This window comes from Cygnus olor, chromosome 7, assembly GCF_009769625.2.
Source record: "Cygnus olor isolate bCygOlo1 chromosome 7, bCygOlo1.pri.v2, whole genome shotgun sequence".
NCBI lineage: Eukaryota > Metazoa > Chordata > Aves > Anseriformes > Anatidae > Cygnus > Cygnus olor.
In genome coordinates, this window is record NC_049175.1 from 35,414,842 (window position 1) to 35,438,526 (window position 23,685).

The following is a 23,685-nucleotide window of genomic DNA, read 5'->3' on the forward strand; positions in this document are numbered from 1 at the left end:
GTATTGCGCTAGCTTTCTGCAGTGTCAGATGTACCCCAGAAATATGTTACCGTCCAGTGAAAAGGGCTGACCTATCGAAGTAAAGCTGTTTGTTCTGAACACGGTTATGGTGCGTGACTGAAAACAAATAACCTGCATGATCTAATTGTTGTCTTTTTTTCCTTCACTCCTAGTGGATCTCCTGGGACTTCTGAAATGGCGATCTAATACAAATCTGTTGCAGCAGAATTTGAAGCAGTTGATGAAAGTTGATGGTGGTGAGGTGGTTAAGGTAACAAGTTAATTTCTTTAGAAGTAAATTTGGTGTCATAATTTTGCTGAAGGCTTTATTTTGAGGTACTTGTCTTTTTTCTTTTCTCCCCTCTTTAACCCTACTGCACATACTTGCACATTAAGAGATATCTGGCTGCAGTTTAGCCTTTAGGATGCAAATCCCCTTCTCTTTTCCCTCAAAGAACACTTCAGATGTTAAGTAAATTTCTAGAAATGCTTTTTTTTGTTTGCTTGTTTTAGCACTTCTAGCCTTTTTTAAAAAAAAAAACATGCAGGTACTGGAAGACAAAGGCTTTCTTTTTTCAAGGTTAAAACATCTTGGAATTATCATATAGTGATATTTAATATATTTTAAATATAAGGATGTGGAATGCATGCACCTTACTGTGTGCTGCTTGTAATTTTTTTAAAAAATATTTCTCCTGAAAATACTTGGATGAGCCAAGGTATTTACATTTGCCAAGGCCACTGAGTGATTGCAGGGACCTGCATAAAGGCAGATTTATTTGTGGAAAAGAGTAGGCTGAGACTTTATTGAATGTGTTGTACTAAATCAAATATAATGAAGTGTCAAAAGATGTACTGTGCTGGGGACAGATGACCCTTAAGGGCTTATAGTGTTTTTACTTCATTTGGATTTTAATGTGTTTAATAGAAGCGTAGTGAATGCCTCGTCTTGAAGCGACTTAAAACATCTGAGACTGCTGGTAGTGTTCTTTGAGTGTGGTAAATACAGTGTCTCAGATGTGATTTGTTTTTCGGGAAGGTTCTCAGTTCTCCCTGCTGCTGCTTTGTTCTGGATCATTTGATAGCTAGAAACTTGACACTGATACTGGGTTCTGACAAGCGTTGTCATAGTAGTGTCATTTGTAATTTTCACTTGTCTCCAAATGACATCAGCGAGCGTACAGCAGATCAGTGCTTGATGGATACCAGTGATTTCGGAGGCATCAGGATGCGGCACAAACAGGGTTCAAGTAAAAGCAGAGCGAGTTCTCTGCTGGCACCTGCTCATCCCTCCATCTCCCCATGCTGCTGCAGGACTTGTACAAAATCTTATTTCCCCCTAGTATGTGGGAGTCTGAGCAGAACTGGGTGTGTGCTTAGTACAGAAGCGTGAACACTTAATACTCCTCTTTTCACTGTGTTTCTTCATTTCAGAAGACCATTGTTTCGCTTTATCTCTTACAGTAACATTCAGAAAACTACCTGGTTAGTAACTGTTCCCATCTATTCTTTCAGCTCTTTTGTCCTTCATATTTCAAATGCCGTATCAGATTCAGGCTATGTATACTACAGAAAGTACATATTTGATAAAACGTATCCAAGTTTTCTGTTAAACTATTTATTTATTTTTAAACTCCAGTACAACACCTTTGCCTAATGGTATTCATACAGCACTAAGCAGGGATCAGCCAAGGTCCTTACTCTGCAATTAACTGCTTCAGTACTATATGAAATCTGTAACTGCTGTCTTCTTGTAACAGAGGCGCTGTCTCGATCATATGTGCAGAGTCCATAGGATGTGAGAGAATAAACTAATATTCCAGAACTTATTCACACTAGTTCCCTACCTGAGAAGTTTTGCTTCCACTGTTAAAACAAAAGCATCCATCCTGTATCCTTCTTGCTGTTACATGACGTACTTGTAAACAGATTTAAAACTTGAGCTCTACCAATGGAAGTCAATATGTGGTGCCTAGACGTGCAACAAAGACTCGAGCAGTCACTGCACGGCTGCCTAACAATCCTGTTTTCAGAAGAGAGTTAGCCAGGCAGAGGTTTGGGTCTGGTAGTACCCCTTCTCTTCAAACTGAGACAAACTTCTTCTGACAAAGCTGTGCTCTTTCCTTGTGCCAGATGTGCTTAAATGTACTTTATTTCCATGAGTACTTTAATTAAACAAATGGGACCGAGCAGGTTGTAACGTTTTTCCCCAAATCCTGTAATGAAGTTGTGAACTGGTTCTGCCCCACAGCTGTGGTCGGTTGCAAGCATTTTGACTTCTCTGTTTTACATCTTCAGAGAGCAGTAGCGTGAACTGTGGCTTCGCATTTGCTTGTTGTGAGAGAGTTTTTTGGCATTCAGGGGTATGTACTGAGCTGCTAGATGGAGGTTAATTCCTGAGATTTAACTGTGGGTTTAGAAGGTAGCCCAGGTGAATCACATTCGGCCTAGGAGATTCATTGCACAGATAGAAGTCTTTAAGGCAGGCAGCTGGGAGTCCAGGTGTTTTCCATAGCATACATAATACCTCCTTGGGTTGCAATCTCAGGAAACAATTCCACAATGCTTGTTCAGACATTCCTCTCCACCTGTCCTTTGTCTTGTCTGCTAGATTAAAAAACAAAAACAAACCAAAAAACCCCACGGTTTTAGGATTGTTCTGGCAAGTCTGTCTCAAACAACAGTAAGTTGAAGCCTTTCTCTCAACCAACCCAAATAGTGACCATGGCCATGATGGCCATGTCTGCTCTCATCCTGCCTTGGGGGAGCCCGTGTTGTTTCTGACAGCTGGTGGGAGAAGATGCTCAGAGCCAGACCCTGCGCTCATCAAACTGAATGTGTTCACGACTGGCTACAGTTTATACCTGAGACTTGCTGTCACTGGGAAGAAATGCTGTAATTATGTGTGTGTAAAACAGCTTTTTTCACTCTGCTCAACTTCTGTCCCCTGCCGCTAATCTGCTTTTACTCTCGTGTTGCGCAGGTCAGGGCGCCCAGCCACCTGGCTAGCGAAGACTTCCTCGGGGCAGGGATAGAGACCCGTAGGTGTAGGGCTGGGGCAGAGGGTTGTGTGCTCGGTGTCCCATGCCTGCATGTACACTCTTCCTTGAAATTCTGGGTCTGAGTCTGTGCAGCTGTGGAAAGCAATATGCTCTGCACTTTTTTTTTTTTACTGCTCAGCTCAAAGCTACTGAGGATGACTTACTTGGCATGAGACTGAGTTGCTTGTCTGGTTTGTGCTCTGAAACATCAGTTTTCAGAAACTGCATGATCCAATTGACTGTTGAAACTGAGTTTTGAAATGTTTTGGTCATCTACTATATGTAGATTAAACTTTTTTCTTTAGGTACCAAGTGTGATTTCTGACCTTTTTTCCCTATTTTTGGGTGATATGGATGTATAGATAATCAACTAAACATTGTTTTCCAGCAAATTATTTTTAAGCTTTCCTTTCTCAGCTAACTTCTGAAAATGTCTTGCATAAAATATAAATGAAAGCAAGTATGTCTGTGTAAACCTCTGTGAAGTCAGATTTTCATTATTCCTCTCAAGTGCAATGACCTGTGTATTTATTTGTAGTTCCTTCAAGACACATTGGATGCACTTTTTAACATAATGATGGAGAACTCGGAGAGTGAGACGTTTGACACGTTAGTGTTTGATGCTTTGGTAAGTATGTGTTGTTGATAGACAAAAATGTAGATGTTGTAATGCTGGATAAATAAATATGGTGTAGATACAAGAATGAGGTTTCACAATGAAGCGGATTAGCTTCATTGGCTGTTAGCTAGTTTTGTTTTGGTTAAAAATGCATGGAAAATTTTTATTATATTTTGAAGCTTCAGATGGACTTGATTGACAAGTGTTTGTATCATGTCATCTTCCCAGACAGGATGGAAGCAATCAAGTCCGAGTATTTTAGTGGTTTAGCTGCAGAATTTATGACAGAAACAGCAAGTTTCTACTTGGGAACAGGAAACTTGGTTTGGAACAGGAAAGGAGAATATAAATACATGGGGAGGATAATCAAAAGCCGAAGTCTCTCTTTGTTTTTAATGTTATTACACTACCTGAAAATAGTGATTGAATGCACAGAGTTAAAGTGTTTTGAGGATAATGCCATAGTTATGCTAATTTTTCAGGTATTTATCATTGGACTGATTGCTGACAGAAAATTTCAACATTTTAATCCAGTTCTGGAAACCTACATTAAGAAGCATTTCAGCGCTACGTTAGCCTACACGTAAGCTTTAAAAATTATTTTTTCACATCGGGGATGTAATGTGGCTTGCATAGTAATTTAGTTACTTGTTTAATTAGGAATTTGCCCATAGAACTTGTGGGGTAGGAGCTTCTCGGAGAAGACTGGATATAGTACGTCTTTCTCTTTTTAAAATAATAGTAATAAAACATTTGTAAGAAGGAAGTCTTGATTTTCTTGTATTGCAGGAGGGGGTAATTGACAATTTCAATAATTGTTTTGTAATAAAAATATTCGTAAGCAATTCCCGGTCGTACTTGAGAAAGTAAGTGTCCATTTAAGATTCTTCAAATCTGTGCTGTTTTGTGCATTAAATTGATGTTTTACCCTGTATCATCTGTGTTCCTGTCACTTTGGGGAGGAAGTAGAGAAGAACAAAGGTCTGTTACTTTTCCTGTCTTAAGTATTTCTTGGCAGATAGCTCCTTTGTTGCTGCTGTTCATGTTGGAGAAAAATACATAATGGATATATTTTTGGTGTTGGGAGGAAAAAAAATTCCAGACAAGCAAACCTGCTGTGCATTTTGCTGTTATACAGTCTCTATTACGTGAACAAAAATGTTTGAGAAATATTGATTTAAAATAGCGAAGAAGTTGTGCCTTTAGTCACATCTTTGATATTCCATTCACTTCACTGAGCTACGGCTACTTCTGCTGCCTTCATGTGAAGCGCATCAAAGATGAAGCATCCTGCAGTATCTGGCTTCCTTAGCAAGAGCTTTAAGATGGCCTTTCTGCTGGTAGGCAGGGCGGGCACCTATCCCTTCTTTAAATGGAGAGGTGTAGAAGCAGGTTTACGCTTGGGGATGCTGGAAGAGCTTACAATTTTGGCTTAATTTGTGACCGTGGGCTTGACAGATCCCTGCCCCCCTCCCTGCCTTTTATTGTGCAAGTTGAGTAGAGAGGTTGCACTGAGAATATGTAGGTGGCTACCTGAAATTCTTAAGCAGCTTATTTCTACTAAAATAAATGCACATGTAACAAGATGTCAGTCTACACGATGTTTTGTGTTAGTGATATATAATGTTGTACTTACTTTTAATGTGCATGTTGAAACATGCGCCGTAGCTGGAAGGACTTAAAACAGAATTACTTGTTCTTGCATTTTAATAGGAGGTTGATATTCATTAGAAATGACGTAGTCAGAATGGTATTGTTTTAAAAATTGTATTGCTTCCCAGTTTGTTACATTTTAAAATGTGGAATAACAACTTCCAACTGCTGCCATATCAATTTGTAAGAAAATTCACAAATTCTACCCTAAAATCCATGGGCAACGCTATGTAGGGGGGAGTCCTTGACTAAAGAAGAAACTCCTATTTTAAGTGTTTTAATTTTAACAAGGCGTTTGTGTTTAATCTTATTAATTTGACTGTTACTAGTAATTGCATCTTTATAATTGGCTATTAACCTGAACATCTTTAAATATCCAGCATAACAAATCTTATCGAGACTTTGTGTTGCAGGTATATTGAATGACATTATGGTCTGTGTTCCCGCCCCCAAGACCAGGTTGCAGCTAATTACCAGCAAAAGCAAGAACACAATTTGTGTTCATTAGTTGCATAGTTAATTTTGAAACTTGGAGGGCACGATTTGCAAACATAATTTTTCTTCCAGTCTCTCAATGTTGAAATTTTTGTTGTGAATATGCTTTTGACATCTTTTTGTGTTTGTGTATTTAACCAGAAAACTGACTAAAGTTTTAAAAACGTACGTGGATAACGCTGAGAAGTGCGGTATCACTGACCAGCTTTTTAAAGCCATGAAAGCTTTGGAGTACATCTTCAAGTTCATAGTCCGGTCCAGGATATTGTTCAATCAGTAAGTATGACAAATGCTGAAAATACCTGTATTTCTGATTGGATATACACTTGCTCAATGTCGCACTGTTCTAAGAAGTATGTTAAGTTGTTAGGGGTTGTTTTAGGTGACGCTTAGTGCGTGAGTGAGCCTGACTGCCTTAATCCTGAACCCAGCTGCATGGGAAGTAATAAACAGAAGAAATGTGTATCTGAAACAGCTATTATAAATAGCGTTGTAGTAGTAAAATCATGCTGTGTTGTAGCTCTTTATAGGCTAGATCTCTAAGGAGTAGCACTTGACAATGTTTGGTTAACTTAATAATTATCTGTGGTTAATAATTGTCTGGTATTGTGACTGAGAAGTTAAAGCTACTCAGTAGAGAGATGTATGCTCTGCCCTTGGTCCAGGCCTGGGCTTTACTGGTGGCTTTTCTCATATGGTTGCAAAATTCTGGGTTGACTAAAGTACTGAAAATACTGCTTCTTAAATGAAAAATGTGTTACAGAGAAACCCCCAATCACCTTGGAGCATCCCAGGCCCCACAGCTGCCAGAGCAGAAAGAACCTGTTGGAGGCTGGATGCAACTTGCAGGGTTACATGTTCCCAGTACAAAATTTAGGTTTTCTTCAGGGCCAGTCAGCAAGAAGGGAAGGTGGAAAGAAAGAAGGTCTGAAGAATTTGTCTTCTGCGTGGTGATATTATTTCAGATGAGAGGATCACTTGGATTTCTACAGTGTACATGTCAGGGTAGCAGAGGCTGCTGGGGAGGCAGGGGACTCCTGGAGGGGGTTTCCTACTTTGTGCCCCATTTCCCACATGGTAACGTGCACCACAGCTCCCCGGGCCTTCTGCAACGAGTGTCTGCCCATAAAGTCAAGCATAAATAATTACTAAGTTAATTTGAAAATCAGTACTCTTATACAGAAAATACAAAAAAGTTACAAACAAGTTATCCGTTCTTCTTAATTTAGATTCAGTCCTTTTACTACTTTTTACAGACTGTAGCAAAATTATTACAAGGGGTTTATGTAGAGCTCTGAAGCTCCATCAAGCTTCCTGTGAATTACACAACGTAATTTACTTCTTTAAGATTCCGGCTGTGATATTCGTAAAATACCGAATGCCACTTACACTGTTGGAGGTCCTACAAATCATTTCAAAAAAGAAAAAAATAATTATCTCTTGCTGCAGATTAGATTTACAGACAATATGACCCTTTAGTATTGGCCATTGGGTTTTCTCCTGTTAAGCACTAATTCAGAGCACTTCAGCATTGGGGAGATGCAATTTTCAGTGACTGGGGATTAATCAGAAAAGTTGCTGAATGTTGAATGGCACCACAATTTGTTCTGCTGTGAGACTGAAATCCTGCCTGAGGTGTGTGATTGAAATGATGATAATGTAGAAGTGTTCTGAAACATCATTAGCATTTTAGTGAGAAATCTCGACAAGCAAACAATCTTAAAAAAAAAAAAAAAAAAAATTACATATTTTTAACCTTAAGATAGAAGTAGAGTGAATAGATGGAACATTTTAGAAACGTGACAGTAGGCAAGCTTCAGGTCTGGGTAAACGTGTAAAAGCCTGGTTCACTAATTAAAGCCTGATGGCAAATCCAGTTGTGCAGTGTATCAAGGTTTTTAAAGGCAAGATATTGTGAACTTCAGAAATATCTTTTTGGTCCACTCAGTGGATTCCAGTGGCAATGTAGCACATACAACGGTCTTAAAACTTTGAAGTCAATGGTGGAACTGTTGACTTGGTGTAATAATGGTAAAGCTGCAATGTTTTTTATGTATTACCAGGTGTATTAAATAAATGTATGCTAAATAACTGGCAACAGAAGCATATTAGTGACTGTAACTTGTTTATTTTTATTACTTTCCTTTCTGAATCACAAAGGTGTTTGTCTGGAGCATTCTGATTTATTGGATTGTCAAGTTTAGTTACTCCTTTTATTAGTATTAGTTCCCCCTCTCCAGTGTGTTAGGGGAACATGAAAATCCATAATTGAAATCGGGAGTTAACAAATAATTAGTCCTGTATAACCCCCAGCTTTAGCACAACAAAATAACAGAATTTAATAATTTTTCTGTAGCATGTGTTTCCCCTGTGTACCAGTTAAATAGCTTTTAATAATATCTGTGGCTCCAAAAGGGTTATGATCACAGCATTAGGAATGATATACGTTGGGTTCAGTGCAAAGCAGCAAGAGCATCCTGTTCTCCACATTTATTTTACAACTGTATGCCCCTTTCCTTCTGTAACAGGTGGTCCATCAGGAACTTTTAATTAAAACTTAATTATTTTCAGACCTGAAGAAATCCTATTAAGACTGTACACATAAAGTGCCCGCGGTGCTCTTTCTGAGCTGCACACCATGTTCAAGGCTCCTTTCTTGCTGGGTTTAACCTCAAAAGAAAATGGAGGAAAATAGAGGGGAAGCCTGGTGGAGCTGGTGCAAGTCCAAAGGGCTTTGAGGGGCGCTTGCTGCTGGCTGGGGCTCATGGAGGCAATCAAAGATGAGTGGGTAAACCAGGAGTTAAGGGAGAAAATCCATCTGATGTGTACCAAGACGACTTAAGGTTTGACCTATATTAAAAGCAGTGATGTTTGGGTTTTGGTCGTGTTAAGTATGTGTAGCATAATTTCATTACTCTGAGGTTTATGAAACCGAACAGTCTGTGCGAAATACAAGGCAACAGCCCTTATGCGAGTCGGTCGTACCTATTGCCAAAGAGGAAAAGTAAAGGAATTAAAAAGTAATTGTATGGAGCTAGTGATCTTTTCTTCCCTTTCCATTTTGGAGTGAGTGATCTCATCCTATCTCTGAACCCCAAATCATACTGTGTTTAAACACTGAGGAGTTTCAAAATTATTCATTCCTATGCTGTACTGAACCAGCGGAGCACGAGGGTACCAGGTTCTTTAGCTTGGTTGCTCCTTTATTTCCCCTTTTGTGTTACTGAGGTATCCCAGGGCAGTTTTATCCCCCTGAAAGCATCTGGCAGGGAGCAAGCTGACAGAGCACTGCACTTCTCTCTGCAACCCTACCTGAAGGCGCCTTGCAAACTGTGGATTAGTCATCTTGTGTATTAAGGGAATGAGAAAGGAGATGAGTTACGTGTCAGCTATCCAGAAATCAGAGGTGAAACATTTTGAGTCCTCTCTTCCCATTTGTATTGAGTATCGAGGAAGCAGAGGGTTGATACATCTTCATCCTTTCACAAAGTTTAAGGCCACTCACCTTAGGCCCCTGGTAGATTGTAATGACTGCTGGCAAGTTGTCTGGGTGCTTTCTGGTTTCCACATCGCAGAGCTGCTTGGCATCGGGCCTGCCAGACATCTGCTAGCTCTTGTGCAGCGTGGAGGAGTCTGTCCCGCTGCTGCGTGGGCACGTGGAATTGGGTCATCGCGGAGAGATTCGTGGTGACGTGAAGGCATAAAGAGCAATACTGAATGTGGCATTTTAGATAGGGAGCTTCAAAATAAAAATCTTTTGTTATTGCTGGCCTAGCCTGGTCAGTCTTTCTTTAGATTTCTGTGAAAGACAGCTCTTGGTTCAGTGTAGAAACGTGTAAACGTTTGTGAACTTAAATAAAAATGAAAACAAAGTAATGCAATGAATTACCATCTGTCACATGAACAAAATTTTAAAAATGTATTTCCGTTTTCAGCTAGTTCATATTTATGGCACCCAATTATTTTTCAGACTTTATGAAAACAAAGGGGAAGCAGACTTCAGGGAGTCCTTGCTGCAGCTCTTTAAGTCCATCAATGAGATGATGAGCAGCATCTCCGACCAGACTGTCATAGTGAAGGTATGTGGAGGCCTCCAGCTTGGCTTTATTTTTGCATCCTAAACCATAATTAGGTGTCTGATAAAGCATCTGCATGTATTTGTGCCCAAACGTGTATTTTACCTCAAACATGGTTAATACTTGATGCTTCTAATGAAGGGTCTGTGACTGTCTAAAGAATGTGTTTCAAACAAGCAACTTGACTTCATTGCTGTAAATGCCTCACTTTTTTTTTTTAAAGGGAACTTAGGTGTTAAATGATGTTTCACTTATTTAACTCATGTAACCTTATCTATAAGGGATTTTTAAGATAACACGTTTAAGATGCTGGTGGCAGTGTAGCTTGTATCCTTACGCGCTTGCTTATATCCTAGGCTGTTCAGGAACTTCAACATAGTATCTTAAGCCCTAGTACATATTTTTTTTTAATATGGAAACTCCATCCCCACCCCCTCGTGTTCCACTTTTTTCTCTTTAATATGGTGCCTACTTTTGGGAGAGTTGGCTGGCTCATGGAATTGGAAATGTGGTCTCTGACCTCTAATGAAAAGGCTGTTAATATCACAGAGCAGAAGCATTAGATAGAAAAATCTACCAGTCCTGTAATTTAGAGCAGTTGGAGGTCAGTGTGTCAGTACCATACTCTTTTAGTGAATCTCTTTCACTATGAAAAAGTATAGAAACTGTAGTAAACACACATTTGATAAGATGCATCTTGTTGTTCTCCTTGTGATTCCCAAGAGAACTTATGAAAGATGCAGCTCTTGACCCAGCTGTGCTGAATCAGTTGGAAGATGATCAGAAGGGGACTAAGAACTGGGGTTGGCCGTGGGAATAGTGTGACTCTTCTGCTCAGATGTGTAGTGGCTATGCATTAGGAAAAAAAATATATAGCAGCTGGGAGGCAAAGAAAAACAGTGGCAAAGTACAAAGTCTGTGCAAAAGGCGCCTGTTGAAGGAAGCTGGGAAGTGTAGAGTGGGAAAACACCCAAGTCAAAGCCACAGATCCTTTGTAGCCGAGTACGTACAGGTCACAGGCTAGTGGTATCATGCTGAGCACACAGCGAAGATACTGGGAAATAAAGCTGCCGAGTTGGAATATTTTGGTTTGCAAGGCAGAACTCGGACTGCAGCATCTGATACCAGGCGGGGTACTGCGTGGTTCAGGAAAAGTGCTCTGCCAGCGGAATGAAGATGCAGTGATCCTGAATGGAAATTAAGTTGAAATTGCGAACTCCCAGTATGTTATCTGATGCTCTACCAACAGGGTGTTTTTAGATCGGGGATCCAAATGTCAGATTTATTTTCCTGCGACTCATTTGTGAGAGCTACTTCAGGAAGACAGATGAATGAGATTTTTTTTTAAATTTTCAACAGCATTATGCCTTGAGGGGGAAAAAAAAGTCAAAAAGTACCTCCCAAATTAACTTTGTATTCACCTGAGATGCAGGAAAAGATGAAAGTTCCTAGCAAAGGCTAGAGAGATCTCACTACAGCACTGTCTGTCCCAGTCTCTGGTGTTTTACATCCAGATCTCTGCAAACTTGTGCAGAGCACATCTCCTGTCTGCATTTGACTACATGAAATAAATACACTGGTAGGTGAAGCAGCGACAGCTGAGCGTGTGTGAGGCTGCCTGAGAAGTGTGCTTGTGCATGCCTTTCAGAAGCCTCCACAACCTTTCATTCATTATTCATTCGTTACTTTCATCTCCTTTGGACTCTAATTACCTCGCTCTTAGAATACGTAATTGTTAGTATTGGCTTTTTGCAGCTTGCGAGATTGCTTTTATTGTGTTCAAATATCCACTGAAGCACTGTAATTCTTTCAGTAACCAGAACTGTGTTTCTGTTACAAAGAATAAAATCATTGAATAGAGGTATAATGCGGTGGTTTTGTTGTTGTGTGGTGGGTTTTGCGGAGTGAGTATGGCTTCTGTAAAGAAAACTGCTTGGCAAACCTGTGGAGACCTGGGAGGTGTCAGTAAGCATGGCAGGAAGATACGGTATTAGAGGCTTCGCAGCATCTTTATCGGGGATCCGGAGTCGGTAGGGGAGGAACATCAGGAGGACATTGTGAAACTGAGGGGGCACAAAGGGGAGTGTCAGGGTAGATAAATACATCTCAGGAAGAGCGTGTTAATTCCTGTGTGATGCTCTACTCGGAGCTGGCGGTTGTAGTTCAGGAAAGGCACCTTGGACCCCAGAGAGCTGTCAGTTACAACCCTTGCTTCAGTGGGTGGTGGCAGGTGGAGAATCAGCAGGGTGCTGGGTGTCCGCCAGAAAGACTGAGTGTGGCGGGGCTGTCTTTTGTGGTTAGATAGCCCTGCTGGACTGCACCTTCAGTCCTGGGTGCTGTTCTGGTCTCCAGCTCAGGAAATAGGAACAGGAGGTGTGGAGAGGCAGGGCCAGGGAACCGGGCAGTGCCCTGAGGCGTCTGAGGCCTGCAGAGCTCCTCCGCACCGTGGTGAGCAGCGCAAGAAGTAGGGGTGCTTGCTGAAAGCAGGAGGAGGTTGGCTTAAAAGGGGAAGTTTTTCACTTTTGAGGCTTGTTGTCGTAGGAGATCACGGAGGCAGGCAGTGTCAGTAGGTTCAGGAAGGGGTTAGGAAAGTTACAGGTCCGTGACTGACCGAGAGGTGCAGCCCCAGCAGGTGCGCGGCTGGGTGACACGCAGAGAAGTTGCCGGCTGGGGGTGTTCTTCAGTTCACATCAGTAGATCTAGCTTTAGCAGTTCCAGGCTTTTTTTTTCTCTGCCCTACATTGGGAAAGCTAAATAAGTGTACACAAAATCAGCCTGTTCGGAGAGATAAGACGTTGAACAGACCTACCCAGAAAATGAAGGTGCTCCACGTTAAAGAGGCGGGTGCTTAATTCATAAATTAGAATATTGCTTTTTTTCCTCACAGAAACCGTAATGTGTCGTGATAGTTTATCAACGTGAAGCAGAACTGCCATGGAAAAGTTTGGGTGTTTACAGCTTTCCTGTTTGGGCTGGCTATACTGCATGTTTTCTCCCAGCATATCTGAAGGAAGTAGCCTTCGAGCTGACATCGCGAGGGGGAGAATGAATGACTGGAGTCCTGTGTTCCTAGCAAGAATTGCTCTTTATCTATTCAAATATTTGTGTCCTTGCGGAAGCCGATGAGCTGTTGCAGACTGTTGCTCAGCTCTTCACTTACCTGATAATTTGCATTTAAACCACTCCTTGTTTATTGACATACCCAAAGCCTTGAAAAGTGAAAAGTTGCATCAGAAGAAAAATGCATGAGTTGTATGAGGATTTAAGGTACTTCGAGGACCTGACTTCAGTTTTCAGTTCTGAGGAAACAAAATGGAGAGTATTTTCTGAGGAGGGCAAGTAAAGAGTGGCAGTTAGTGGTTTTGTTGACTGCAAGTAGGGATAACTTGCATTAGGGACACAGCACTGACTAAATTTTTCTCGAGACTTAAAAGGGAAAAGCAAGCAAAACCCCTGTCTGCCTGTCAAGTCCTCCGCTGCCCCAAAATTGATGCTTTGCATTGCTGAGGCTGCTTTGGCTGGGGAGGGCATCGAGCTGATCTTCTGCACAGGGCTGTCCTAAGCCTCCAGTTGGCCGGGGCTTGGAGAAGCGTTTCTGTGCCCATCTGTCGCTGCTTCTGGTGGCATCTGAAGGTGACCGGTTCCTAACCCCCTTCATCACTGCCATTAGCGGTCACTTTGCAGCTGAAGAACCAGTTGCCTGATGAGACCGGTGCGTGTGGTTGTTCCTCCTGCCTTTATATATACACGGAAAAGCTATTTTCTCCACGGTGTAGAGGTGTTGCCTTTCTAATACAAAATAATAATCTAGAAGAATTATTAAAAGTTTATTTTAAAAGTGAGTTATAGGCCTTCAGATACTTATTTTCTGCAATAAGGAGGTAAAAGCAGTCTGTACATTCTTGGAACAAGATTTGAGCAGAGCTTTGTTAGCATCTACAGCTCTGAGTGGGCTCCAATATGTTGCAATTAAAACATGAAGGTGTAAGAATGAAATAAATATATTCATCCTAGGCTATAAAGGCAGCCATAGCCAATCCTATAGGTTTTAATTTGAAAAGTTAGTATGATTAAAAAATAATAATTTTAAAACACAAATTCATATTGTTATTAAATAGTGGTTTTTTTACATCAGTTTACCCTAGCTGAAGCAGTCGTTCTGCTCCCCATGCCTGGATGTGTTCAAGCCCAGGTTGGATGAGGCCCTGGGCAAGCTGCCCTGGTGGCAGCGGGGTTGGAAGGGGGCAATCTCTAAGGTCCCCTCCAACCTGAGCTGTGATTCAGGAGCCACCTTCTGTTTGCTTTTTTAAGGTGTGCAGTTCTCCAGACTGGAGAGGGAAGCTCAGACACAGGTTTGAGCTGACAGCCGTTCTTGTCATCTTGCTGACCACAGTGTTTCTTGCAGGATGAGCGGTGGTGGTGGGCTGTAGTCGTGGTTTGAGATACAGGCAGTCTAAACTGTTTGCTTTTTCAGGTATTAGCTTGATTTTAAGAATTATTTGATTCAGGTGTGCAGCATTCAGCATGTATGTGTTCGTAATGATTACACATGTAGTGAGCTCTCCTGATTTTGTTCCTATTTTCTGCTAATTGGGGCATGATAATTATTTCCTTAACCTTTTACTGTTTAAGCCTGAGCTCAGCTGAAGTCTAGCGTGATGTTTCAAGTTTAGATAAAAATGCAAATGTTCCCTGGTAATTTATTCTTGCATCTCTTTGAAACAAGGGCAGTTGAGCCAGCTGCATCGAATTTCTGAGGATTCTGATTTAGGCTGTGTTTGTGTGAGGGAGCTGAACTGTTCGCAGCAGGGTTCCTGCAGTTCACTTGGCTGTTTGCTGGTACACGTGGCTTTGTGCTGCGCTTCGGCAGGGCTGAGGAAAGGCACACTGGTACATGAGAGCTAGTTCTGCGCTTTAAATGATCCTGATAAAGGAGGTGTGTGTATAAAAATGATCCTGTAATGTGACCGCAGAGAACCAGAGGGGAAGATGATAACATTTCGCTAATGAGAATTCTCTTCTGTGCCTGGATTTATAACTCCTGTCGCTTTTAGCACAGCGCATGTTTCTCAGTATCCATAGCTTATTCTTCTCTAACAATAAGCAATAATAATTTATTGCTTAAACTACAGGAAAGTATTCAAACAGAAATACATTACAAGCTGCTCAGGTCGTTCTCATCAGCAGGAGAAAACAAAACAGGCTGCACTAGTCTGCAGGGCTTCTCCTGAACATTTTGTGTCCTCCATTTAGATGAGTTGGCTACTAAAATATGTCCATGGACTGAGGTTTCTGTTTCTTAAGATCTGTATGGGAAAGTCTGTTGTTACACTGGTAACTAATAGAATAATTTCTTTACTCACGATGATGCTTTATCATGTCTTACGCTGCATTTTGTGCCATAGGCATTGGTTCAGTTGTGATTTGGAACAAAGGACTGCTGCAGACTGGGGCAATTCAAAAATAACATGTAGGCATTCCTGGAAATTGTTTCATCCAGCTGCTGACAAGGCTTAATTTGGCTGGGTTTATGAGCTTAATGGGATTGCAGCCAGGGATAACGCTTGTGGGGAAGGAATGTGCTTTCTGTTGAGTGGTACAAAAGATGAAAATTAACATTAAAGTCGTGTACGGATTGTGTAGGTAAAACAAATTTATTGCTTCATCAAACAAAAGAGTTCATTAGAACATTCTATGTCTGGCAAAGAAATTTTATGCTTAATTGTGAGACTAGCTATGCTGTGTGAAATGAAAGGGTTGACAAAACGACATTTTAAAGTTAGGTATTTTTGCTTTTATGTAGTATAAAGAGATGAATTTAAATCCAAGACAAAAACCTGTAGCATAGTATTCAGAATAAATCTTGTTGAAAACCTTGCAAGTGTCATTTGTTCAATCTTACGACATCCTAAAGTTAGTACTGCAATTTTCTGGGTTCTTTCTGTTGTTCCAAAAAAATAAGTGAAGCTTGCACTTGCTTTTGCAGTTCTCCTACACAGCCACATCAGTAAATTTGTATCTACAGACCCTAGCTGCACCACCAAGCTGCCTGTCTTACAATTGAGTCAGATGAGATTAGAGACCGGAGATGTTAGAAATTGTACAGTTTTCTTAAATTTTGAAGATATTAAACTTCATCTGGTTTGTCCAAAAAGCAGAACCGAAGTGGCTGATAGTTGCTGTAACTACAGGCTTTAAATTGATGTTGTGAGGATTTTCACCTGACAGTACTTCATTTAAGTCATTAAAGTGTTAATTTTAATGATTGTGCCAGTGCGGTGTCAAATTGTAATTCAAGATGTAAAATAAAAGCTCCTTTTTAGTATGTTACTAAACATTTATTGCTACGTGCATTTGAATGATAAGCAAATAAAAACAGAGCGATGGCTGCGGTTTATAACTGGTCATTAGAGTCCTCATCCATCAAAACACATAAGCCTGTGCATAATGGGACTATTTGCATAATTACAGTTATGAGCTTGATTTCTGAGCATGGAAGTAGTCCGCTAAGCATACGTGGAAACGTTTGACAATCAAGCTCGACAGTTTAAATGGACTACGAATAGGAGCTGGAACGCTTTGAAATTTGCAGCTAACCCGTGACATGTTTGGTGTTCTCTGGTAGAACTGGTCAGCAAGCAGCAGCAATTTTTCTCTGTTTGTCACTTGAAGCTATTTGACAGATTTCATCTTCTCCTGAAGAGCTCATTCTGTAGAAGCAGAGACTGCTGGTGCCTTGTGAATTCAAATCTCTTTTTTCCACTTATCCTCAATCCACTTTTTTCTGTGAATGCTTCTGCAGGTTAAAAAAAATATACATTTTTTAAAGAAAAAGCAAACACTAAAATTGTATCAGTGCGGTAGAAACATACATTTTGCTTTTATTTGAGCAAACAGTGGGAAATGTTGAGTATTGACTCAGTTCTGGTTGATGGACTGAATTTGGGAACAGGATCGAGTATGGGCTATAAAAGCTTCACTTCATAATTTTTTTTCTGTTTCAGCAGAATTTCTGTAATAACAAACACTCAGTGGAAAACAAATTTGTTCATTCACATTGCAGAAGAGGATATGAGCTGATTTGAAGATGAGTGTAGCGTGCACTGAAGTTTTCATAATGCAATAGTTTAATTAGAATTTTGTTTAGCTGCTACAACCTAGTGTTTTCCTTCAGGGTGTCTGCCAGTGCCAGGGCCATGTGCTTTGCTTGCTTACAGCCACTTGTGCCCATTTTGGAACGGCAGTGTAAGATTCATCAAGGATCTGATGAGGCTTTATTATGAAAAGAAAAGAATTGCCTGAACTTGCCTTTTTGGGTGTGGTTTTGGCCACAGATACATTCCTCCTTCAGCCGTCTAACCAAAATCATTTTAATCTGCATTTTTATTGAGAAATATGTAAATTAATAGCTGCTTCATACATTATTCAAGAAAAGATGTATTTTGTATCACTGATACTTCTTCTAATCTTAAGCTATGCAAATGATTTAATTAAAATAATTATGCTATATAATATACCTGAACTTTACGCTAAAATAGTACTTATTAATCGTTAATGGTACTTGTATTTTTGGCTGGAAGTATGATTAAAATATTTGATTGATAGTGGGTTTTAAAGTATTTTTTTCCCCTTTTGCTTAACAGCTTGGACTGAGCTGGCCTTGTGTCTGTAATCAACCAATTGACCTAGCGCATTCAAGAGCAGTGTAATTTGATTTAAAATTACTAGTGTTGTGGCAGAAAAGGGTAGTTATTTGGAAAACAGACAAGTAGTTTTGTATGTGCCTATCAGGCAATATTCCCCCAGTAGTCTGGTCTTGTGGGCTCTTCCTCCTCCTGCGAGCAACTACTGATGAGCAGAAGTTTTCTGTCTCTTGAATTCCTCCGACTTTGGAGTTGTATAGTGTAATTACTTGTCACATCGTGGACTTCAGGCTGAAAAAGAATTGATAAAAGGGAAGAGTGTAAGGGCTCGTCTTCCTCCTGATTCAGAAGGATGGGGAGCACATGGGGCTCTCATCGATGGAAACTGCCAGGGCCCAGCATTCAACACGCAACCGCCTCATGAGGAATGAATCATCCCCCCTTCTGTGGCAGCAAAATGTCTGTAATCAAACTGTTGGATATTATCAATAAAATGCAAAGCAAAGCAAAATAAGTCTGGCAGTTGTGGTTTATATCTGAATTACTGCGTTTCTTCCTAGTCTGGTGCTCAGTGCTGACGAGAGCTTGGGGGACCTCAGTAAAAGCTGTGCGCGTTTATAAGCTGTTACAGTTGAGGTTAAAACCAAAAATGACTTCTGCATGAGGATTTCTTACATAGAATATATCTCATTTTGGTGCTAAAATGAGACATTTCAATCTGTTTGCAAATGAAAGAAAATAAAAACTTGGTTATTTAAATTGCTGTTTGTGTAGACAAAGTGAATTTTAGCTTTGGGGTCACCAGAAGTCCATTTACTACAGTCTAACCAGAAAGTTACAGTGCCGTTTGTTGCATTAACAACAGAATCAGTTGAAATGACAATGAACAGTTCAAACATTTAACATCTGTGTTGGTAGGACTTGGCTCTTACGTATCCTTCCATCTTATACGGTGAAATGGAGAGGCTACCGCAAGCCCAAGGGTCAATTGAGGACCCGCCGTTTCATTAGTGGCTACAAAGAAGGGAAAGATGAGGGTTATGTGGTTTTGTTTGATTTGGACGTAGTGGAAGGAAAATTAAACCCAGACAACTACAGCATGGAGAATGAGGAGAAGGTGCTTGCCCAGCCCTACAGAACCTACAGAAGACAGGGAGAAGTGATGAGGAGAACGGGGCATTGGTGTCGTGGCCCAGCGCGCCAAATGGTTTCCTAACGCGTTGGGAAGAGCTCATCAGTCTCAAAGTTTGATATAAGCTATCAGTCTTCCCAACTCTTGTCTTGCCTCTTCCTTCGTTTCTGTTCAATCTTAAAAGTTTTATTTTCCTAGAGTTTGGAGGTTAGGAAACTCTTTCCCCAAACAGAATAGGCTAAGAGCAAGTTGCGGGGTTCAGCTGAAAGCAGAGGGGATAGTTCAGCCAAAGCAATTACACACGTGTAATTCTCTTCTTGTACTCTTCCCATCAGATTTAAGGAGGCATGAATTTCAGTCTTGTTTTTTTCTTTTATTTTTTTTTAGGGGGCAGCACTTAAATACTTGCCAGCTATTGTCAATGATGTGAAATTAGTATTTGATCCAAAAGAACTTAGGTAAGTAGTTAATGAAATTGAGTGTACTGTGCACTTCATCTAGAATTCTATTTTAATAAATATATATCTATAAATATATATCTCTAATATATATTTTAAATGTATTACTTTATTAATGTAGTGGTGGCTGTGAGCATGAGTGCAATGAAATATGACCACCTGAGATGTTTTATCACTTTGGTTATCACCTTTTTTCTGCAAGTAGTTGCAGGACTACACATATATCCTGCTTATAAAGTAACGTGGGGCATTAGGGTTTGATAAATGTCTTGGTAAATTTTGCAGTCTTGACTAGTAAAACCGCATAATGAGATAACAATAAGTATCAGTCAGGTAATGGATGCCAAAACACTCAAAGCTGTATACTTAATGCATCACTCTTTGAATTATGTGATGTAAATAATAACTCTACTTTTGTTCAGTGAGCCTTATCTGTGGATGGACATTTCAGTATCGTATAAACACAGGAGTGCTCTTAATAGTGAATAGAAAAGCATAATAGGAAGATGTTTTAGAACAACAACAACAACAACAAAACAGAGAAACTAATCAAAACTATTTGTTTAGGACCACATTTAACTTAGAGGGGGAAAAAAAGAGTTTCTCCCAGTGATATTACAAGGTGTCTAAATTGAAATAAAAATTAGCAACGTAGATTTTAACTGATTTGATTTGCACAATCAGTTATAGAATATATATTGTGTGTGTATATATGTGCAAGCTGTATATTTTCTACGTTCTGCCAAAACGATGAAAAGGTAAAGTAGAAATAAACTCTATAACTATAAACATAGTCTAATGTTCCAAGTGTCTGAGGAAGCTGGAGTCTAACTTCTGCTTCCTGTGCTTTCAACATATTTATGTGCACGCTTATGCTTTCTTTGGCCCTAGGGAAAATATCTAGTGTAGAGTTTCTGATCTGAATCATAATTTTGATATGTGGTGTTAAAACTATTGTTGAAAATCCACCAAATGAGAAATATTGGGATTCGGCCCTGTTTTACTCATAATCAGTACAATTTTTCTGTCACTTATGGTATTGAAATTGAGTAATACTTAAAAACGTAGCCTTAATAGGAAAAAAGCAAGGAAAAAATTTAGGAAATGATACAAAATTGTTGTAGATTTCTTAAAAAAAAAAAAATAAAAATCTGTTTAATGTGGGAACTCAGCTGATGAGTTTGATGGTCCTATATCATCCTAAAATACATGTTTGTGTGGCTCTACTGTTGGTGAAAGCTTGTAACATGAACTATCATTTTTTTCCACATTTTTAATTTTGTGGCTTATATGGTCCTGTATTGTGATAAAAGGGAGAAGGCAAAAGAAAACAAAAGAATTAAATAGTGAGGGATATTACAAAAATGTGAACTGTCTTCTGTGTCTGGGAAAGAAAATTGAGTCTGCCTGTCCAAAAGTCTGCTGTTGCCTATGTATTTTTGTGCTGTTGGATGTTTTTTTTTTACATATTTTGGGGAGAGTTTAATATGTTTTCACTTGTCCCTTTGTATGTAGCAAACTTTTTACTGAATTCATCCTAAACGTTCCTGTGAGCCGGCTGACAATTCAGAAGCTCTACTGCTTGATAGAAATAGTTCACAGTGACCTCTTCACGCAGCACGGTAAGCAGAGCCTTTGCAACTCTTAAGCTGTCACATTACTCATTGTCTCCAGACCTCTGCTGCTGTAAGGTTTGTCCTTGCTACCAAAAGCAGCAGAGGTTGTAACCAATCAGGGTTGTTCCATTAGCAGGACAAGGAGATTTAAAATCAGTGGGGAAATGCTAGTTGACACTTAGTGCAGGTTAGAGATCATAAAGAAGTGAAAGGAAAAACTTGTAATTTTTCATTTAAGAGGGCACTAAGTGTCTGGTGTTGTTGGCATGTGTTACAACTTCAACGATGATAATTTTATCAAAAGCTGTGCATTCAGCTTTTGCGCTCAGTGAAGTCTGGCAGAAAGAATGGCTTTTCTTGACGTCCATCCTTTCTGAAACATCTTTCCTTCCCATTACGCTGTACCCTAGCTAAAGTAAAACAGTATATAAACCCTTCATCGCAACATATAAACCCTTCATCCGTTCTTCCTTATTCTCTTCTTTTACATTGTGGAAGATGACTTCAAGTGGTTGTCTTACAGATTGCTTCGTTTGAAGTGAAACCTTCTGTTCTTTTTTACATGACTACAAGTTAAACTAACCTAGACCAAGTGTTTATGTGCTGTCAGAAGCAGCTAATGAGGGAGCAAATAGGTAATGGTTCAGCCATAAAGGAAATTTGAAAGGAAATAATTTTATGAAGGAAGTTGGATTCTTCTGTGGAACAAAAATGCTGGTGACGTGACAAAGTGCTGACATAACAAATTTTTCTGGTTCCAATTAAAAAAAATAAATGCAGTCTCGGTGGATTGGCTCTGTACTGATAGGTCTCAGATCAGCTAACATCTGACCACACCTAGTAACTTTTATCTTCTTATGGTTAGTTTTTAAAAAAATAATCTATAAAGCCAACATAATCTGTGCTGCACATGCTCCTTAATTTCACGAAGGTTTGTGCTTTCACACCCGGTACAGTTCAACAGCACTGCTGGAAGTTAGAGTATTGTATGGACCTGGTACTAACAACTAGGGAAACAAGTGCTACCTGTTGCTCTTTCTTGCCACTTGAAGTTTTCTTCAGCAGGGTTTCCCCTTGATGCTCAGGTGGGCCTGTAGCACAGGAGTTGTGCATTTACTTCCTGCAGCTATGGGTGGTGAGGAAGTAAGAATAAAGCTCTTTTAAAACAGACTCTACTAGCCACATCACCACACACTGCACCAGCAACTCCAAATGCAGTTCAGCTTGATCCTCACATTCGAGACCATTTGAGATTATTCAGCCCTTAGGAGCCACACCAAATGAGGGGCATAATTTTGAATCTAATTTGAATCGCGAGGCTGGGGCTTGGGTGAAGAGGTTCAAGTCTCCCTGAGGCTGCTGTAATGTTTGCTCTTCCTGATGTGTACGTAATGTTACTATAACATGTGTGTCCTTTCTGTCCTTCTCAGCTCTTTGGAGTAAATTTGCTTTCTTGTAGCTGCTTTTAGAAGGCAAGGTCTTCAGGGTAGAAGTCAGTGATGTAAGGTATTACATCTGACTGTGCTGGAGAGGAGGAAATTGAAGTAACGTGGATAAGAGTGTCCTAAGTCTAACATGCAGCAGTTGAGGTGTGATGGGGATTCAAGGCATCTGTACCTCAGGTGCTGCCCAGGCTGGCGTGCGTGGTCAATCCGGGCTGCGTGGGGCACTCGTTTCACCCCAGCTGCTGCTCAGCTCTGCTGGGGCAGTGCCACGTGCAAGGGGATGAAGCCTGGCCCGGGAGGGCACTCGCAGAGCTGGGTGCAGTGCTGGCACAGCTGCGTGCGCTTGTACGGGGCCTGGGGTGTTCACTGTCAGTAAACACAGCATTGTTGTCAAAGCTTCTTGTGCTGCTGGTAGGTCTGCGTAAAGCTTGTGCCTGGAGAATCAATTGTACCGGGAAGCTTTTGTAAGCACTAAAAATTCACTTGAAAATAAATGAAATGAATAGCCACAGCCTTTGTTATATTTAGATTTTCCTTGCTCTGCTGGGTTGAGTTTGCGTTACTGAAGCAGATTGCTGCTGCCTTTCCTCCTTCTCATTTATTCAATAATTTTAAACTGATAGCCAATATTTTCGTATAAGTACCTGCATGATCCTGTATCATATCACAGGAATGAGATTTTCTTTTCTAAAAGCACTATGCAGCACAAGATTGTGGAGTTGATGGAAAGCTGTAAAACGTACCGAAAAATCAACCAGCATTTCATCAACGTATGTGGAAAAAATGCACTAATTCTGTGCCTTGAGAAGTCAAGGAAGATTTATTTGTGGTGTCTCAAGAAGAATAAAAATTCAAAATGCATGAATTAGTGAGGCTTTGGAGGATTTGGGGATGAGAGGGGTGTGTGAATGATAAAGCATTCTGCTTGAGTGATGGATGCTTCGGTGGTTGTCATGAAATCTGAAGGCTTTGGGATTTTCGATATGAATCTACTTTGGTGTTGCGCTTTGTATGTCTTTAAAAGTATTTTTGAATCCTGTTTTAAAACTTCACTTGCTTTCTGCTTATGTAGTGTGTCATATTTGTTCCCTTCTGAAATTCAAGGTTACTTCTCTCCACTGCAGAGCTTGTACTTACTTTTATTAAGCTTTCTTCAGCCTTGGCAGGAAAGTCTTGTATGGTCCTTCCATTCCGTTGCTTTTGTCGTAACAGCGACTCATACTTGAGCCCTTATACCCACGGGAGTGAGAAAAATCAGTGTGCGATTAGGCAGTCAAAGCTGTGGTAAGGGGAGAGAGAGAGAGAGAGAGTGTGTGCGTGTCTATTTGTGTATGTGTATTTGATGAGAGAATAAGAGCCCGGTGACTTCAAGGAGCATGTTTTTCCAAGCTCGTGGTTATTTACAGAGGCCCTCAGGTAGGAATCAGCCCTCTGTATAGACGACACGTGTATCAGATCCTCATCCTTCTGATTTCTGTCCTTGAATATTTGAACACCACTAAGAGGA

General features: G+C 40.3%; 1 protein-coding gene across 4 annotated transcripts in view; it reads left to right on the forward strand.

Moving 5' to 3' along the window:
• Positions 1 to 23,685, forward strand: part of DOCK1 (dedicator of cytokinesis 1) — a 283,861-nt gene that overhangs the window by 52,993 nt on the left and 207,183 nt on the right. For all 4 annotated transcript variants that reach the window (XM_040563057.1, XM_040563059.1, XM_040563058.1 and 1 more), the window contains exons 19-25: positions 174 to 271; positions 3,580 to 3,669; positions 4,143 to 4,243; positions 5,950 to 6,084; positions 9,779 to 9,887; positions 19,047 to 19,117; positions 20,633 to 20,739. In XM_040563057.1, the coding sequence (XP_040418991.1) occupies positions 174 to 271; positions 3,580 to 3,669; positions 4,143 to 4,243; positions 5,950 to 6,084; positions 9,779 to 9,887; positions 19,047 to 19,117; positions 20,633 to 20,739 (711 nt within the window). The remainder of the gene's footprint in view (positions 1 to 173; positions 272 to 3,579; positions 3,670 to 4,142; positions 4,244 to 5,949; positions 6,085 to 9,778; positions 9,888 to 19,046; positions 19,118 to 20,632; positions 20,740 to 23,685) is intronic.